This window comes from Podarcis tiliguerta (assembly GCF_965153285.1).
Source record: "Podarcis tiliguerta genome assembly, chromosome: 1".
Classification (NCBI taxonomy): domain Eukaryota; kingdom Metazoa; phylum Chordata; class Lepidosauria; order Squamata; family Lacertidae; genus Podarcis; species Podarcis tiliguerta.
In genome coordinates, this window is record NC_139534.1 from 92,144,919 (window position 1) to 92,165,353 (window position 20,435).

General features: G+C 45.3%; 1 protein-coding gene across 11 annotated transcripts in view; it reads right to left on the reverse strand.

The window, feature by feature from the left end:
• The window catches only part of MAPKBP1 (mitogen-activated protein kinase binding protein 1), a 119,496-nt gene that overhangs the window by 20,971 nt on the left and 78,090 nt on the right, over positions 1 to 20,435 (reverse strand). For all 11 annotated transcript variants that reach the window (XM_083449686.1, XM_083449692.1, XM_083449693.1 and 8 more), the window contains 12 exons: positions 20,046 to 20,206; positions 16,366 to 16,555; positions 13,127 to 13,273; positions 12,579 to 12,763; positions 12,395 to 12,486; positions 11,198 to 11,323; positions 9,709 to 9,779; positions 9,284 to 9,405; positions 7,975 to 8,050; positions 6,737 to 6,848; positions 5,990 to 6,053; positions 5,468 to 5,593 (listed from right to left, as the gene is read on the reverse strand). In XM_083449686.1, coding sequence (XP_083305812.1) covers positions 5,468 to 5,593; positions 5,990 to 6,053; positions 6,737 to 6,848; positions 7,975 to 8,050; positions 9,284 to 9,405; positions 9,709 to 9,779; positions 11,198 to 11,323; positions 12,395 to 12,486; positions 12,579 to 12,763; positions 13,127 to 13,273; positions 16,366 to 16,555; positions 20,046 to 20,206 — 1,472 coding nt within the window. The remainder of the gene's footprint in view (positions 1 to 5,467; positions 5,594 to 5,989; positions 6,054 to 6,736; positions 6,849 to 7,974; positions 8,051 to 9,283; positions 9,406 to 9,708; positions 9,780 to 11,197; positions 11,324 to 12,394; positions 12,487 to 12,578; positions 12,764 to 13,126; positions 13,274 to 16,365; positions 16,556 to 20,045; positions 20,207 to 20,435) is intronic.

The window sequence follows — 20,435 nt, forward strand, 5'->3', positions numbered from 1 at the left end:
TGACAATCTACTATGAACCACCCACTCAAGACTTCAACTGCCCCAGATCTAAAAACATCCAGAATAGTTTGCTGGATCAGGCCAATGGTCCATCTAGTTCAGCAGCCTGTTCTCCCAGTGGACAACCAGAAGGCCACAGGCATCAAGCAAGATCTGAGCACAATAACACCTTTTCCTGTTATTTTCAGCACCGGAGCTGCAGAGGCAGAGCATAGCCATCATGGCTAGTAGCTGTCAATAGCGCGCTCCTCTATGAATTTCTCTCTCCACCCCCCAAAGCTTTTAAAGAGGATTAGACAAATGATCTATGGAGGAAAGGCAGAGATCATGGCTGTCAGTGGTGAAAGGGAGTATGCATCCACCTATCTGGCGCTGTGGTGATCTCTTTCAAATGGCAGCAACCCCTGAGAGCAGGAAAATACCAGCAGTAGTAAGCAATACAGGCAAGGCTTTTATAAAGTGCTTTGGGTACAGGCCTGTGCTTGAAAAGGAGTGAGGAAAACAACAGCAGGCCATGCCTTGAAGGAGCTGCCTCCCATGCAGGCATTAGGTGTGCTTCCACATGCATCAACTGCAATAACATTTCCACAGTTGTTGCTGGTTGCATGTGCATCACCGATATGACTGGAGAATTTTCCATAAAAGGGGGGGGGGGACTTATAAACATAGGGTGTAACTTGTTTTCTTAGGCACTAAGAATGCTAGCTTATTTTTTAAAGCTTTTTTAGATGGCATGTGTATGTATATTTAAAGAAATTAAATGGCATGCCTTGTTACAATGATATTTATCCTCTTTATCCAGGCTATGGTCAGCACTGCGTTGATTCAGTGCCATGCGCTACTCAATGTGTATCGGTTTGCTTTACCACTTCCACCAAAGAATCCCACCAACTCAGTTCTTCCACCTGTCAGGTGGGCATCATTGCCATTCTAAGAGAATGCGGGCAGTGTCCGTGGTGAGTTCCGGCCCCTCTTTTTCTAGAAAAGTAGCACTGAGTACAAGTGATCTACCTTCAGCACAGAAGTGCTCATCAAAGCCAACTTTAATTCTCTCTTGACATGTACACTTCATCCAAAATCACCAGGAAAAAAGAAGAGAAAACTATAACCATGATCTTAGTTCATAAGAGCCTTTAAGCTTCTCAGATTATGTTTAGATAATATTAAATATTTCTTGTTGAGAGGGTGAGGGAAGCTTTCAGAAGGATAACTGGACAAGGGAGGGGAACAACAACAACAAAGCAAAATGTGTTTCTAAACTGTATAAATCAACCTGTGGTCCTCCACATGTTGTTGAACTACATTTCCCATCATCCCTGACCATAGGCCGTGCTGGGAGTTGGGGAGTCCAACAACATCTGGAGGGCTATACATTCCCTACCCCTGGTATAAACATTGGCCTGAAAATCTTCTACCACTCCTCTCTACAAGTAAAACAACAACAAAACAGCATTATTTGCCCGCAGGTCCCAGGGCAGATTGAAACAATTTAAAATTAAAATTAAAAACAGTTATAACAGAGTACAGTAACAAAAAAATCATGATCAGGAAAAAAGGAATCCAGCATAAAAATCCCTGTCATTAGAATCTGAAACTTGAATAAAACATAAACAAAAGAATTTTTTTAAGATGTACCACAAATTAATTCATTATTATGTAAATAGATGCAGGGATCCATGTGAGTCTCAGTGACTATCAGATGCGCATTCCATCACAGTGGGACATATATCAGGAACGCAGTCTTCCAAAAAACCAAAACAACCACCATGGCTGAGAAAATGTGCAGTGGGCTCCCATCTTCTCTCCTCCTCACACTCCCCCCACCCCGTTGTATTTCATTCTCTCATTTTCTTAGTATGCTCTAACTATAGTTTGCTGCAACATCCAAATTTGTAACCACAATTAGTGCCACTTCCAAAGGATGGTTTGCAATCAACTTCAGTCCAAACCAGGCTTGGAGGGAAAGTACTGTCCATAATTTTCTGAGTCATGGCAAACCATGATTTGAAATGCATTGGAAGCAGAGGAGGGAGAACATGTGGCCAATGGCACATTCCTAAACCTGTGCTTTGTAAGAACAGGTCCATATTATATCTGCTAAGAGGACAGAGAACATGACATTTCAAACTGAAGCATTTCCATTCTCGCACTTGCCACATCAGCAGAACATAATTCTCAGAACATTCCACAAGGTTTATGCTCATTCATTTTGTGGTGTTCTCAGTAACACTACCAAAGGCACTAGCTGGCTTCCAAACGCATCTTACATCCATCACCTCCTTTCTTATACCAAGTTTAAACAATGGAACTAGAAAGGTGAGCTAAAAATATCACAGAGCAATTAAAAGATTTCTGCAGAACTTTTCCCTAGCTCCACACGAACCAACATCCGTACAAACATCAAGCAGCAACAAAATCGATGTAACCTCAATCCAATCTAAAATAAATGAATACCCATTTTAAAAAAAGTTTCTTACACAACTTCCCCAGCTTTTAAGCTCCTTACAGTGAAGCTTACATCCTTCCGACATTCATCAAGCAGTGCTCCTCAGGTCTCTCTACTCATATCCAACAACTAGGGCCAGTGCAGGAAACAATCCTTTTAAATGCTGACCAGACAGACAGCACCCAGCTTAATCAAAGAGGTCACCAAACGTGTTTTCCCACAAGCTGCAGGGCTTGGTATGTGGCAGACTCAACCTTTCCCAGCAAGAGCATGTGACAAGCAAGCTTTATAATATTGACTGAAACCGGCAGTGCCTGACACACAGGCGGCCCCTCAAAAAAGGCAAAGGCTGTGTGTGCAGCTGCTGGAATGGCAAAGAGTTTGCTATAAAAAGAACACTGCTCCACAGCTCCAGCATTTTTGGCTTGAAAAGGCTTCTCCACAGCAAACTGCTGAGGCATAGCAGGGAAGGATATTACTGAGGCACCAGCAGGATTTAATGTCAGCAATGACTCAGCAGGGATTAGAACTTTGCAATACCAGAGCAAATAGAACAGAGCACCTTTGAGCACATGCAAAATGCTTTCCTCCTCATCTACCTCCCCTTTTCTGACAACAAAATACTAGATACTGTTGGACTCCAACTCCAGCCCCAGAAGCCACAGCCAATGGGCAGGAATGGGAGTTGTAGTTCAGCAACATCTCGAGTGTTACCTGTTTCCCCATCCCATCCCAGCTAGACAATTTGTTCATAGCTATACAATCTGACTATTGCTACCACATACAGACAAACCTCGGTTGTCGAACGTAATCCATTCCGGAAGCCCATTCAGCTTCCGAAATGTTCGACAACCGAGGCGTGGCTTCCGACTGGCTGCAGGAGCTTCCTGCAGTCAAGCGGAAGCTGTGTCAGATGTTCGGCTTCCAAAAAACGTTTGAAAACCGGAGCATTTGCTTCTGGGGTTTTGGCGTTCAGGAGCCAAAACGTTCCAAAACGAAGGCATTTGGGGACCAAGGTCTGGCTGTACTGTATGTTCCTTTGTACTGACACCCAGACATCTGGCTAACACCACTCACGTGATCCTCCTTTGCTCAGAATAGAATTCTATGCTTGAGCAAAGGCTTTCTGAGAAACATGCTGGATAATGGTAGATATTTTTAGGCTAAACTAAATAAAGCACATACCTAAGGGACAGCGTGGACGAGAAAAGAAAGTAAAATGAAGCCCGCACAACCCTCCTCAGGCCTTACCCTCAGGCCATTCTGGTGAGGCTCTGCTCTGTGCCCCCCCTTTTTTTTATTATTATTATACCACACCCTTCATCCAAAGATCACAGAGCAGTTTACAATATAAAAACACAAAACTATATAGCATAATAACAAACAAAAACAATAGCCCTCCCACACACAGTTTAAAATGCCACAGTTTTAAAGGCCTGGGAGAAGAGGAATGTTTTTGCCCGGCGCCTACAGATATGTAACAAAGGCTCCAAGAAAGCCTCTCTGAGGCGAGCATTCCACAAGCAGGGCGCCACCACAGAAAAGGCCTGTTCTTATGTTGCCACCTTCCAGACCTCATGTTGCGGAGGCATATGAAGAAGCGCCTCAGATGATGAACCAGGTTGGTTCATATGAGGAAAGACGGTTCTTGAGGTATTGTAGTCCTGAGCCTTTCAAGGCCTTATAGATAAAAACCAGCACTTTTATTTGGACCCAGAAAATAACTGGCAGGCAGTGCAGTCAGGCCAGGATCTGTGTAAAATGCTCAAACCATCTTGCTCCGGTGAGCAACCTGGCTGCTGAATTCTGCGCCAGCTGAAGTTTCCAAACAGTCTTCAGAGGCAGCCCTACATACAACACATTGCAGAAATCTGACGTAGAGGTTACCAGAACATAGACCACAGAAGTTAGGCTATCCCTGTCCCGATAGGGGTGCAGCTGAACCACCAGCCAAAGCTGATGGAAGGATGCAGAAGTACCCCAAGTTATGTACCAGCTCCTTCAGAGGTAGTGTAACCCCATGAAGAGAAGGCAACCTCCCATAATGTTACCAGAAGAACATAAGGTATGACAGTAATATAGATTAGAGAGCCCATAGTTGTTTAATGAAAACCCCTTTGTACAGATGCAGAACTATCACACAAGTTCGTAGTCTCCTGTCATCAACAAATGCAAAGTAAAACATGGGGTGGAATAGTGATCTTCAGCCAATGGAAGAAGTTAGCCATTGAAATGCTCAGCAATTTCCCCAGTATTACCCCACATCCTCCAAAAATCTACTCCAGTGGGTTGGGGGACCCTCTGGAGCAGACTTAGGGGGGAAATCACTGAACATAGCTCACCCCCTCACTATTCTGCAGACGCACTCTTTCCATTAACAAAGGAATGAGGAATCTGTGGCCCTCTGGAAGTTGCTGAACTACAGCACCCATCATCGCTGACTACTAGCCAAGATGGCTGGGGCTCATGGGTGTTGAAGTCTAACAACATCCGAAGTGCCACAGTTCTCCAACCCTGCATTAGAAGATGGCCACATCGGGGGGGGGGGGGGGGATGGGACGTAAAGGTAAAGGACCCCTGGATGGTTAAGTCCAGTCAAAAGCAACTATGGGGTTGCGGCGCTCATCTCGCTTTCAGGCTCAGGGAGCTGGCGTTTGTCCACAGACAGCTTTCCGGGTCATGTGGCCAGCGTGACTAAACTGCTTCTGGTGCAACGGAACACCATGACGGAAGTCAGAGTGCACGGAAACACCATTTACCTTCCCACGCAGCGGTACTTACTTATCTACTTGCACTGGCGTGCGTTCGAAATGCTACGTTGGCAGGAGCTGGGACAGAGCAATGGGAGCTCACCCCGTCATGGGGATTTGAACTGCCGACCTTCTGATCAGCAAGCCCAAGAGGCTCACTGGTTTAGACCACAGCACCACCTGCGTCCCTCCACATCTGAATTTCCACTTGATTATGCAGCCAGTAAACACCTCTTATTACTGAAAACTGTCCGCAATGGCTTCCTCCTACCTGGCAAGCCCAGCTGGTTTGCCTGGCTGTGCTTTTTCCGCTTGCTTCCCTCTCTGCTTCATGTCTGCCAGGCGCTGTCGCATGTTGATGGTCATCTCCGAACTCAGACGCCAGATGAAAATGCAGCTGTAAGCAGGAAACACAGAAACAAGTCTTGTCTTACTCAAGAACCCCAATTCTACCCAGATACACGTTCCTGTAAAAGATGAGTTCTCCTGCAAGTTTCTATATCCTCCTCAATACCTGTGGCTAGAAGCTCAGTGCTGTCTCCTCAGTGTACCTGCCTGGTGCCCACTGCTTCCCACCTTCATACTGGAACTTCAGAAAGCCCAGGATGCACCTCTTTCCTCATAATTCTTCAAATATTATCACACCTCACAGTGGGAGGCCTATGTTAATACTCTTTCAGCGCACAGAGTCAAGGCTATTGCACATCCACCCCATTTTTTTTTAAAGTAACTTTTAAGCATCCATACCCACTGATGAAAGGAAGATCTAAGGCAGAAATATCCCTTTGCTTACCTGTCACCAGAGACCGAGATCAAGTGTTTGCAGTCATTGCTGAACATCATCCCAGTGACAATCTCTGTAAATGTCAGAAGGACAAGGAGAACAGATCTTGAAACACTGTCATGCGCAATGACTTCAAATGAACAGCTTGGAGTTCTATGACCATAAGCCCTACAGGATCCGTTGCCTAACCCTTACCGATTGCGTCAGTTCACATGTAATACCAAAACAAACCTGAAGGATTACAGAGGGCAGGAGGCAAAGACAAAGCAGCAGGTGGACTGATCCTTCCCTCACCAGAGGACCCACTACTACCAACTGTCCTGTGTGGAAGGGAAGAGGGCAGGTAGGCAAAGACAATGCCAGGTACCAACTCCTGATGAAGCCAGGCTAGTTCTTTTCTAAGTACGTGGCTTTTAATGTATCAATTGCGTTTCTTAAAAATTATGAGCCACTTCGAGGCCACCAGTCAAAAATCATATGAAACCATTCAACAAATCCACTATATGGATTAATTAAAATAAACCATGCCACTGCTGAAACATCTAAAGGGCACCTCATTCGCAATTGCACCAGCTCACCTAAGTACTCAACATAGAGAAAAGTATTATTTCTATGAAAATATATTTTATCAAATGTGGTACTACCAAATGTTGTACTATAACATGCTCCCTTCATTTAAAAAACAACAACTATAGAATGTAACTCAGTAAGAATTTTCAAGCAACATTCACCATCAACAAAGGCTCAGCGATTTACCTGAATGCCCGTACATTGTGGCCACGCACTCGCCTGAGTAGAAATCAAAGATAGAAAGGTTCTTGTCAGAGCAGCTTGTAGCAATATAGAGACCAGAGGGATCTGTTTGCACCTGAAACAAATGACACAGAACAGAGAAAAAAAGAATAACAATAAGATATATCTGTGCTATGGTCTCTTGGCTTTAGAAAGTCTAGTTTGCAGGATTTTGCTAAGTGCACACAACCAGGTGGGTATGTTTCATGGTATGAGCATTATCCAGGCCAGAGGATAATAATGCATATTTTGTAATCACATGCTAACCAAGTTAACTAAAAAGCAGATGAGGCTTTGGATCCAAACTCTCCTATTCTCCCCCCCCCCCAAAAAAAACCTTGAAGGTGGGGTAGAGTTCACCAGCCATGTAGCTGGTATATACATACTAGGCATTAGAGGTCATGATCCCCTCAGAAGAATAGGATTTATCTAACGTTAGCATTGTTCTAGATCCTCAGATCTCTCCACCCTGGCAATATTGTCATCTTCTGTGTCACAGATTTCTAGCAATCTGCTTTGCTGAAAAAATCTGGAAAGCAAACAAACTGATCTGGCTAGGAAAGGCTCTTCCTGAATCAAGGCTAAGAGAGCTGAGAAACAATAAACAAAACTGTTTTGGAGACTGAATGCAAAGTTATTGTATATGTTTCCACAACACAGCATGCAAGAATCATCAAAAGGGAATAGAGGAAGTGCCCCAGGATAATGCATGACGTGCACAATGGAGAGAATGTAACATATTCAAATATGCTTATTCAGCACCACCGGATTTCTTGTCCATATGGATCAGTTTAGAGTAGCAGCAGATAAATTATCCACAGATGCCACTTTAAAACACAGCACTTTTATTGAGAAACCCGAAGCCAATACTTATTTATTCATCCCCGTTTTTAGCGCAGAGTGATTCTTATGGATTTTAACTACTTACTTTCTGGAGTAATGGTAGTAATTTTATCTACATCTTTATAATGTTATCTTTCATTTATACCCAGAATGTATTGAGGAGAGATCATCCATTCTGCAATTTGCACAAACATACACCAGCAACAAATGACATATTCCCAAACATAAGGACTTCACATTACATGGAATTAAGTTGGAATCTAGCCCCTCAATCACAGCACCAAATCAAGCTGCACATAATAAAAAGCACACACAAGGGAAAATGGAGCCATGGGAGGCAAAACCGACAAAGGCCTTACTTTAATGAGGGTGCCATCTTCACTCTGGGATCCCTTGTATAGCTTTTTTTGCTTCCCACTGCTAATGTTGAAAATCCTGAGAGGGAAACAAGACATTATCATTAATAAGGCCCTGCTATAGCAGAACAAGAATTGCATCTCAGGACTGTAATACCTCAAAGCACTGCCTCTCATATAAACCCACCCAGAATCTGCATTCATCCTCTGAGGCCCTTCTTCACGTGCCTCCTCCACATGTGGTCCAAAGGGTGGCAAAATGAGAACAGGCCTTTTCTGCAGCAGCTCCCCATCTGCCGAATGCTCTCCCAAGGGAGGTTCAGCTGGTACCTTCATTATATATTTTTAGGAGCCAGGGAAAAATGTTCCTCTTCAACCAGGCCTTTGGCTGATGAATATTCTACGACCTTTTAAATGTGTTTGTGGGAGGGGCATTATTGCTTTGTTGCTTCATCTTGCATTTTTCTGTTTTGAACCGCCCTGAGAAAGCTAATAAAATAAATAAAATCTAGTTCAAACAGTGAGTGGCCAGCCAAATATCTCTGGGAAGCTCACCAGGCAGACTTCTAGCATTCAGGGCCTCTTGTCTGATGGGTCTTGAACATGTGACAGTTTCATTTAGCCCTGCATAGTTATTAGCTGTAAAGATCTACCTCCCTTTCAAAAGAGATATCTAACCTAGTGGCCACTCCACCTCCCCATCCGACACTATTCAATCACATGAGTGCTCCTGCCACTCTTCTCTTGGGATCATAGCATCAGAAGGGGCCTCAAAATGACACCTACCCTAACCCCTGGCCAGTACAAGAAATCCTCTGTCAATAGATTTCTGCATACTGTCTTTGCATTAGGTGCGACTGAAGAGTGAGAAGAAGCTAGTCCCAGGCATTGGTTCTTTGAATAGTGAAGTTGGAAAACTCAGGATGGTTTTCTGATTAGTAGTGCCTTCACCCACCTTCCCCAACCTGGTGCTCTCCATATGCTATTGGACTACAACTCTATGTAACCAACCCTAGGATCTTACAGTACAAGGCAAGGGAGGAAATCTAATTGATTGATTGATAATAATAATAAAAAAATCCGACCATCCCTGATCATTGACCTTGGTGGATGAGGCTGATGCAAGCTGGAGCCCAAAAAACTAGAAGGCACCAGGGTGGGGGAGGTTGGTATACATAGGCCAGGAAATTTTAAACATTGATTTGACTCCATTGGTCCTGTTTATTAAAAAATGACACACTGAGTTCAATGGAACTTGTTCTCAAGTCTAAGCTAAGGAATAAAATGTTTAGATCCCAACTAGTGAACCAACCTGATATTACGGTCCTGGCATCCAATAGCAGCATACTTCCAGTTAGGGTCCACATCCATGTCGTACAGAGTGGTCTTCCTAACAACATGGTGCGTACGAGTAAAGAGAACCCCATCAGCTGTCTAAGTGCAAGAAAAAAACAGCAGCAATGAAGACCGGGGCGCTTCAATGAAGACCAGGGTATTCTTTCCAAAGCGGCCTCCTTCGAAACAGTTACACAAAGAGGCTGAAATTATACAACGGCTGAATGGCTCCATTACTAGCAGGCCTCCTGCAACATAGTTTCTTACATATTTGTTTAAAAAAAGTCAAGATGGGAAAAAACAAGGCCTTGACCACCATCCCAAGCCTTTCCTCTCATCTTTGCTCTTAAAATAGCTCTACTCCAGAAGTTACATAAAGACAGAATACTCTAATGGAATTACCTTCTGTGCAGTGCGGAAATAGATACTCTTATCTGCGCCACAGCTGATCATTTTCACCTTTCCATCATTGGCTAGAGAAGGAGAGAAACAGGTAGGCCCATGAGCAAGCGGACATGCAATACAAAACTTAAATTTCTTCAATTTATTTGTGCCTTACAGTCCTTCCTTTACATGGCATATTACTATTCCTGCCAGTCTGTGTTTTAAAGCAGCCTTCTCAAACATTGTGTTTTAGAGTACAGGCTCCATCACCATGGCTGGGGTTGATTGGACTTGCAGGCCAGAACATCTGGAGAGCACCAGGGTTTGGAGATGATATTTTAAGGTTGTTTTTTTTTTTAAAAAATGCAATGCACTTTTCCACCCCAGCAAACTAGGCTTTGTTCCATTTGAAGGAGCACAACGGATGCTAGGGTGAAGAATAGCAAACAGGCCCATTTCTGTTTGATTCTCACAACCATCCTGTGAGGTAGGCCAGGCTGAGAAAGCATGGCTGGCCAAAGTTTACCCACTGAGAAGAAGAAGAGTTTGGATTTGATATCCCGCTTTATCACTACTACTATTATTATTATTATTACCCGAAGGAGTCTCAAAACGGCTAACATTCTCCTTTCCCTTCCTCCCCCACAACAAACACTCTGTGAGGTAAGTGGGGCTGAGAGACTTCAGAGAAGTGTGACTGGCCCAAGGTCACCCAGCAGCTGCATGTGGAGGAGCGGAGACACAAACCCGATTCCCCAGATTACGAGTCTACCGCTCTTAACCACTATACCACACTGGCTCTCAAGAAGTGAGCTTCTTGCCTCAGTAAGCATCTGCACAGAGGTTTCAAATCCAAGTTATGTATTGCTACGCCACACTTAATTAACCCATACAATCATCCCCCCACCCCAAACCACTTTAGAGGTTTTACAGTATTTACAATTAGGTGATATACAAATTTTGCTAACGAAAAATCTAAACCGTGAATAGAGAGTAAGTGTACCACACCTGCAAATAGCTCCACATCGCCCATGCAAAAGAGCCAAACCACATGTGGTAGGAGAACACAAACCAAGGTCAATTTGGCAGGGGAAAGGGGTGAAGATAACTTTCTGATAATGTGTGAACATAGCAGCCTTATACCAATTCAGACCATTGGCGCATCTAGCCTAGCACTGTGTACGATGACTGGTAGGGGCTCTCCAGAGTTTCAGACAAAGCAGATGTTCTCCCACTGAGCAGTGGCCCTTCCCCAACTGAACACTGAATATGAGCAAATGAATGTTTTGTTGCATGATGTCTGCTGCACTAACCAGTTGTCTTTCCTCTACTTGGAAAGTTTGCAGTATTCCAGAGGCAGAAAGGAAAGGAACCAGGATGTTACGGGAAGTGGGTACCCAAATGCAGCAATCAGCTAGGAAAACTGTCAAATGTCTATCAGCTACTTGTAACTGCAATGAGGAACATTTGTCAAGTTAACAAAGACAGTTGCACTTGACCCCGTTACCTGCAAACTTCACGGCTGTGATAGAGGACGAATGCTCATCCAGTGTCTGTTGCAGACTATAATCCTTCCCTGCATCCAAAACATGAATCAGTCTGTCTCGACTGGCTGATGCTAGAAGCTTCAACCCTGTCATAAAGATATGAAATGAGAAAATCCTTTAGCTGCTAATGCATTTTCTCAAGCTGGACTTCAAAAGGACTGCAGTATGTTGTGATACAATGGTGCTTTCCTCTTGTTGGAGGATGGTTGATGGTTAATGGACTGAGGTTGAATCCCAACAAGACTGCTTCTGGGGGACAGGGGGCAGGCATACGTGGGGGACTCCATGCTCCTGAATGGGGTAGGTGTGCCCCTGAAGGAACAGGTGCACAGCCTGGGAGTCATTTTGGACTCACAGCTGTCCATGGAGACACAGGTTAATTCTGTGTCCAGGGCAACTCTCTACCAGCTCCATCTGGCACGCCGGCTGAGACCCTACCTGCCCGCAGACTGTCTCGCCAGAGTGGTGCATGCTCTAGTTATTTCCCACTTGGACTACTGCAATGCGATCTATGTGGGGCTACCTTTGAAGGTGACTCAGAAACTACAACTAATCCAGAATGCGGCAGCTAGACTGGTGACTGGGAGTGGCAGCTGGGACCATATAACACCAGTCCTAAAAGATCTGCATTGGCTCCTGGTACATTTGCCAGCCCAATTCAAAGTTTTGGTGCTGACTTTTAAAGCCCTAAATGGCCTTGGTCCCGTATATCGGAAGTACTGTCCCCATCCCTGACTGAGGCACCCACCCTGTGGAATGCCCTCCCATCAGATGTCAAGGAAATAAACAACTATGAGACTTTTAGAAGACATCTGAAGGCAACCCTGTATAGAGAAGTTTTTAATGTGTTTTGTTTGGAGTCATCCAGAGTGGCTGGGGCAACCCAGTCAGAAGGGCAGCATACAACAACAACAGCAGCAGCAGCAGCAGCAGCAACAACAATGTTTCATTCTGCGATTAATTTTTAAAAGGAGCAATGGCCTATATGTGCCTGTGGCTTTAGTAATAGAATATTTCGTCTCCTTCAAATTTTGTATCTGGAATTGTATGATCTCTGCTAACAGAGCTAAAGAGCCTAATTTTGATAAAATAGAGTATAATCAGCTAAACGCAGAATGCCAACAAATAAGCCAGAGTTGGGGTTGAGCTAATCTTACCTGTCTCAGGTCTGGAGTATTCAAGGCAGAGGATTTCAGAATCATGAGCTTCCACCTTCAGCATTTCTCTCAGGGATTTCAGCTCATAGATCCTGAGAAGAGCACAGTCAGAGGGTCAGAAAGGACCTTTCAGTATTGCTACAGGAGTTTAGCCTACTTTAATAATAATAAAAAATACCCTTACCTGAGAGTACCTATCCTGTCACCTGATGCCAGGTGCTCTCCAGTAGGGCTCACACACACTGTACGAATCCCCACTTTTGCATCTAGGGCCTGCGTGTCAGCCTTGTCAGCACCCCCACCAGTGTTATATTCTGTGTCCAGGAGGGTTTGAGTGTTTTCATCTACATATATAATTTTCATCAAGTCCTGATGAGAAAAAGAACAAGACGTTCCTTATGTTATGGCTTTATCTATAACCTGCTACACAGCTCAAAAGCTACCCCAAAGTGGCGAACAGCAGGAGTGTTTGATTATACTTGTTAAGGCACTTTGGGCGCTGGTTCTCACATAACACAGCAAAAACGTGGAACAGAAAAAGGATCCATACAGGCTACAACTTGCAAACAAAATCCAAGGCTGCTCTCACAAGCAAAACTTAACTTGGTTGCTGCATTTCAGAGCAACATTGCCTAGATTGCACATTTGGTATAAAGCTGGCTGCTCAGCTCCTTCTGTCCTGCATTAAGAACAATCCCATGTGATGAGTTCCAGACCAAAATATGTTCTTACATTGCTCAGAATGTTCCGATGCAGAGCCGCCCCATGGATGTTGGAGCTCTCTGTGTTCCAGAGGCGGATGGTGTTATCAGAAGAGCAGGTGATGAAGGAGTTTGGGGGCAAGCAAGACTGGTTGCTATCCTTCACCTCAGGGTACACCTGAAGACAGGCAAACAAAGCAAAGTAAGAAAGGTATCACCTGTATTTGACAATAAAAAAGAGGTAAAGCATTTGCACCAAACTGAGGATGGCGAAATTCAGGAGAGAACAGGGCTCCTTGCTGCTAAACAGATGTGTTGGAGAGGTGATTTTGATAGGTACAGCCTTTTTACACCCTGCAAAGCAAGCTGCTTCTGCCAAAATTCCTCGTTCTACATAATTATTAAAGAGCATGAGGCCTGCCCTGTCCACATTTGAAAGTGGTCTCCCTAGGCAAATTAAACCTTCATTTCCATTTATATAAAATAACCTAGCCAAAACATGATGGCAATTTGTCCTTTAAATAGGAGCCCTGCTGTTACATGATAACACTCCAAAATGCTCATTACCAATGCAAGTAGAAAGGAGCAAATATCTTTAAACACTCTTGCACACACCACCAGGGAGCAGCACTCTGCTATTGCTATGATCCTTTGACACTCTGGCATAACTGAAACTAGTACTGTACTGAGAAAAGGAGGTGATCTGAAATGCCTACTTAGTTCCCTTTGTTCCTTTTCCAACTAACCCCTAAGAGAAAGTTTCTGGACACACAAAGCAGCAGTCCTGTTGGGATAGGTGCTCAGTACACATCTACACAATTGAGTTTTTGAGTTAAAGGCTGATTTCAGAAGGCGGTGACAGAAAAAGAAAGCACTGATTGGAGAGATCTGCAACATACCGTATTTTTCGCACCATAGGGCGCACCGGACCATAGGGCGCACCCAGTTTTTAGGGGGGGAAATCAAGAAAAAAAATATTCCCCCCCCCAGCACCAAAGAGCAGCGTACAGGCTGTGCACAACCTCTCCCTGCCGGAGGGGTTGCGCGCGGCTATGGAGGAAGGCAAGGCAGAGAGCAGGATGGATCCCGCTCGGTGTTTTGGTTTCCTCTTTAGCCCAGCGCAACCTCTCCTTGCCAGGAGACGCTGCGCAGGGCTAAAGAATCCATAGCCTCGTGCAGCCTCTCCTTGCCGGAGGGGTTGCGCGCAGCTATGGAGGAAGCCAAGGCTGTTTTGGCTTCCCATTTAGCCCGGTGCAGCTTCTCCCTCGCGGGAGAGGCTGCGTGGGGCTAAAGAATCCATAGCCCGGTGCAGCCTCTGCTTGCCGGAGGGGTTGCGCGCAGCTATGGAGGAAGCCAAGGCAGAGAGCGGGATGGCTTCCCCTTTAGCCCCGTGCAGCCTCTCCTTGCCGGGAGACGCTGCGCAGGGCTTTCCTGGCTTTACTGGGAGGTGGGGGGATTCCCTCACCTCTCCCAAAAGCCCGCAGAAGCCACGCAACCCCTTTAAAGAGATCGTGGCTTCTCCTGGCTTTCCTGGGAAGTGGGGGAATTCCCCCACCTCCCGCAAAACCGGCAGAAGCCGAGCGCACTTTAAAAGGGCTGCACGGCTTCTCTTGGCTTTCCTGGGAGGTGGGGGAATTCCCTCACCTCTCGCAAAAGCCCGCTTTAGCCCCGCGCGCGCTCTCCCGGCTGGAGAGGTGGCGCGCGGCTATAGAGACTCCTGCTATAGGGGCGCGTCACCTCTCCAGCCGGGAGAGGGTCGCGGGGGGCTGCTTTAGCCCCGCGTGCGCTCTCCCGGCTGCAGAGGTGGCGCGCGGCTATAGAGGCTCATGCTATAGGCGCGCGTCACCTCTCCAGCCGGGAGAGGGTCGCGGGGGGCTGCTTTAGCCCCGCACGCGCTCTCCCGGCTGCAGAGGTGGCGCACGGCTATAGAGACTCCTGCTATAGGCGCGCGTCACCTCTCCAGCCGGGAGAGGGTCGCGGGGGGCTGCTTTAGCCCCGCGCGCGCTCTCCCGGCTGGAGAGGTGGCGCGCGGCTATAGAGGCTCATGCTATAGGCGCGCGTCACCTCTCCAGCCGGGAGAGGGTCGCGGGGGGCTGCTTTAGCCCCGCGCGCGCTCTCCCGGCTGGAGAGGTGGCGCGCGGCTATAGAGGCTCATGCCATAGCCGTGCGTCACCTCTCCAGCCGGCAGAGGGTCGCGGGACCATAGCGTCTTCGCTCCATAGGACGCACACACATTTCCCCTTCATTTTTGAAGGGGAAAAAGTGCGTCCTATAGAGCGAAAAATACGGTATCCTTTCCCAAAGTTAGAAGCAAGGAAGCTCTCGAGTTGCAGGCTGTGGTCACAGCACATTTTCTTCCTGCACCCTCATGTATAGAGAATGGAAGAGCAAAAGAAACCACACAGTCTTTGTAACTACATGGGCTGTTCTTGGAGGCCAAAGACCAGGGCAGGGGTAGCCAACGGTGCTGGATGAGACCACTGGCCATGCTGGCTGGAGCTCGATGCCAGCCTTACTTTATCTACAGCTGGAGGGCACCATGCTGGCCATCTCTGCATCAGGGAACCATCAGGTTCATATCTTTCCAAGGACACCTTCACTTTAAGGTGGAATATTTTAAATCAATAGAAAATGCCTCAGCTTGGGCCTGTCCTCAATGTGTGCATTAAATTTTCAGCCACATTACTAGGAAGGGTAATTCTCCTCCTCCTCCTCTTCTTCTTCTCTCCCCCCGCCCCCGCATAATTAGTCTCCATCCCCATGGATTCAGGCAGTTCATTACTGCAGTTGCAAAATACAGTTGTACCTTGGAAGTCAAACAGAATCTGTTCTGAAAGTCTGTTCAACTTCCCAAACGTTCGGAAACCAAAGCACAGATTCTGATTGGATGCAGGAAGCTCCTGCAGCCAATCGGAAGCCACATCAGATGTTCGGCTTCCAAAAACAGTTTGCAAACCAGAACGCTCACTTCTGGGTTTGCGGCGTTTGGGAACCAAAATGTTCGAGAACTAAGCTGTTCAAAAACCAAGGTACGGCTGTATTGCTTCTACCTACTTTCCCAAGCAAGCAGGGAAAACCCATGAACAAAAGAGGAGGGAAGATTGTTTGGGGATTCTTGCCACAATGAGAATTACCATCTTAATTTTAATCTCACTTCAGTTTTGCAACCAGCCAACAAGGAGAGAGAAGAACCCTCTTATTGCCACTGCACAAACAACTGCTCCCCTCAACTCCCCCCACCGCATGGCAACCTTCTTAATTCTCGCTTACCTCAACATTCCAAACACAAGAGGAGTGGTACAATGCCGAATAAACCTTGCCCACTTTCTTGGGATCCTTGACATCCCACACATACAGGCTGTGATCGTTGTAAACGCAGGAGAGCCACTGGTTATTGGGATCAAAGGTCAAGGCAATGGTGTCTGGATACTTGGCATCGGTCACGTTAGAGAAGAGCCGGCTGTGAACAAAGAGAGGACATTGGTGAATTGTTGGAAGAACAGGGAGGGTGGAAAGAGAAGGGACAAAGTACCACTAAGCTTAGGCAAGGTGGTTGCTTGTTTTGCTGACTCCCCCTTATTTTGGCCTTTCCCAACCTGGTGTGCTCCATGGGTTTTGGGATTACAAGTCCCATCAGCCCCAGCCAGCATAGCCACGACAGATCCAGGTAGGGAAAGGCTGACCCGGTTAATTCTACATTCATATAGTTACACTTTATGATATAATTACGCTTGCCCATTTATAGAATTCTTTCCAGTGTTCAGAAATGCTTCATGCACAATTAGCTTGTTTTAATCATTATTAAGACCCCTGTAACCCAGGTCTGTATTGTAATCGTATTTCAAACGGAGTGGGCAACTGAGAGAGATTGTCTGGTCTAAGGGTAAATATTGCACTTGTGGCAGAGTGGATTCAGTAAGCCCACAACTTACATGGGGGTTATGTTCCCGGGACTGCACCTAAAGCCAAAATCACACATTGTCAAAACCCATTAGGGGAGACAAAAAAACATGAGCCACAAGGAAGGAACCCAGTCAAAGGAAAAGTTGATGCGCAGTGCCTGCTTCTTGTGCCTCCAAACCAGAAGAAGGCAAGCAGCAATTCACAAGCAAAAAAACCCCAAATGGTTCTGTAAGGCCCTCTCATGAAAACAGCTCTACCCCTCCAGGTGCAGAAATGCATCTTGGATTTGAGTGTTGCATATGCTTACAGTATACTTAGGCATTCTCACTCTCCTAATGCTATGGATTGTCTTCCATCGAAATCTCAAACTGCACAGGCTGATGGGAAAACTTTATCTTAAAAAATATTCCTTGAACTTGAAAAAGAAAAAAATTTTCAGAGTTTTTCCATTGTAGGAAATGAAGCAGTCTGAATCGGGCACCCACCCACCCTGTTTTTTTTTTTTTTGTTTGTTTGCTTGTGTGTGTGTGTGTGTGTGTGTGTGTACATATGTACATGTGCACACAAGTGAGCAAGAAACAGAGTGATTACAAATAAATCTAGGAAAAGTATTAGGGTATGAAAATGTTTACTAGCCCACACATACCTAGATCAGTCATTTGTGACACATCAAACACCCTTTAAAAAAAACCAGAACCATCTCTTTCTAGGTCACAGAATCCTCTCCAGCTAATCATTTGGAATCTGCTACCACCATTCTTACTCCATGGACATGGCTGCTTACAAGGTGTCCACATTTGAATATATTCTTCTATGACTCTTGCCTCTTGCCTTTTTCTCCTCCCTCTACCAACAGTCCATTAGCAACATTTAGTATGTAAATTCCTCAGGGCAGGGACTTGGCTTAAGTTACCCTGTAAAAAGTGTCACCTTATGGTGATACCCCTATATGTAAACAGGTTGAGTGGAAAAACAGGAAAATAGCAGACCAGGAAAACTGAGGGGTAGAAACCTTCAAGCTCTAAATAAGTTACCAATCTACACTGATTGCTTAGTGCTATTATTCATTGTATGGTTCCTATCTCAGAATCTCATCAGATTTTGAAGAAACTGCTGCATGTACATTTTCCTAGGGGGTGGGGATAGAGAAGCAACAGACCCTTATAGTAGCATTCACACATCTAGAACAGCAACTGAAATGCAGAGAATATAAAATAAATAATATGATGTAGGTTTTTTTTAAAAAAAGATAAAGGCGCTAGGGCAACTGAAAGGGTCAGATTTTGAGAACTAGCAGACCAAAGAATGTAACAGAGATTGTACTGAAAGCCAAGTAATTAATGAAGCGTGGGCTGTCAGAAGGGCTCAAGACAAGCATCCCACAAAGAACCTATTGCATGAAATGGTTTTAATGATGTCTGTGGCTTTCAGCTTCCTTTCAAATGAAAAATAAAATAATGCATGCAGCTATGTTTGTGATCAGCTCCCAAGCTCCATACTTTTAGGAGCCACGTAATTTTGGCTGCTGGGAGAGAAATTATAGGCATGGGACTGGCAGAAATTGCTTCTGGAGGAAAAAAGAGCCAGCACAGTGTATCGCTGGCCGAGTGCTCCAACAACACGAGGCTTTCAGAAACGGAACAAACAGACTCTGCGTTTGATGCCCAGCTTCCCATGTCAAATCATTGCAGTTTTAGGATGCAGCTCTCATTAGCTGCTCAAGGCTGCATTCTGAGCAGAAGTTTGGCTCAGCAAGGCAAAACTGCAATCCAAACACGTGAACTATTACTGTGGCCAAGAGATGGGAGTGTGCACAGTCATGGCTTTCTCGGCTACAGCTGGACAGGGCGTATCACTTTTTAATCTGCAGAGCAGTTGGTCTTTTCAGACCCAAGAGCCAGTGCATTGAAAAGGCACTTGCCTTGCGCATTTGTATTTTTTTCTGTCTTTCTGGGCTATTCCAGAGAACCAGTTTATTGAGCACTCAACCTGATTTGCTTGCCCAGAGCTTCCACAGATGTTAGATAGTATCTGGTCTTCATTGAGAATTTGTTCTCATTTGTTTTACTACAAATCAACAGTCATCCTGCATTCATCCCAATTTCCTTGTGGGATGTTTACACATTTCCCTGTTAATAATTCATTCATCCTACACTTTTCAATGCATTTCACTATTAGTCCCCTAACTGCAAAAAGTCAGGGGTTTTTTTAGTTTGGATTTCTTGTGCTAGAGCGACAGAACACTTTAATTCACTTGAATTGTGCAAACCCAGATTTCCTGGTATGTGCTTGAATCTCTCCTGCAAAATGCAGACAATCAAGGGACCCTCTGGCTAACAGGGCAGCAACATGCTAATGCTCTAGCCATTCCACTAGCAAGATATTAAAAGATGCTGCACACAGGCATGGAGAGGCTGAACAAGGAATGCTTCTTTGCATCAAGTTTGTTTTCTAGAGAAATGCATATTTAATTAAAATACTTGGAAGGGCAACAAAAGAATGCTTTGTTCTGTGTGCATACCAATGCATAGCTCCAAATATCCAATGATAAAGAGTCCAAGGCAAGCGCATTCTGCCTACTTAAACTCCTCAAAGCCTACTAGGACAGTGGCAGATTGAGATTGGGGAGCAGGAAGGGAGAGAATACTACAAGACAAGATTTGGGTGTAAAGGCACAGAAGAAACTGCTTTAGAAGGAAGATGAGAGAAGTCAAATTCGTAGGTCACAGGAAACATGTACAAATGCTTAATCGTATTAATGCACAAAACCTGGTCAGACTATTTGCCTGCCTATCCCAGGACTATGAACGCACTTGAACAGCACCTTTCCAAAGCAGGAATCTCTGCAGATGCCACATATCAAACCTGGATCCTTCTACATGCAATGCATGTGTCCTACTGCTGAGCTATGGGCCCACCTTCACTTTCATTACAGACTGAAAAGCTGCAACACCAAGCAGGCGCTCTTGCCATGACTTTGAGACATCGTACAAGATCACAGATTTTGTTATGTCAAAAAAGGCTCGTGGGCCTCTCCCTTTTCCTACCTGGCTTCCGTGACGCTGGCAATATCCGTCCCCAGGAAGTGCGGCTTGGGGAGCGTAGTCACAAAGTGAAGGTTCAAAGGGTTAAAAATCCGCACCGTGCCATCCGCACAGCCACAGAAGATGTAATCGTGGTTCACAGAGATGCAGTTTGCCACAGTGGTCTGAGGACACAAGACACCCACATGAGCAGCACATTCCTTAAAAAAGCACCACATTAAAAGCATGACAAGGTAGAAGGAAATCAGGGTGGTGGGGACAAAGAGGGACAAAAGGGAAGAAAGTGAGTAATATGAGATGAAGCCACCAAATGAAAAGAAAGGTTCTTGAAAGCAAATGTCCTTTTCTAGCAGTTCCTTTCCCTCCTGCAAGTCACACAACAATTATTTACGC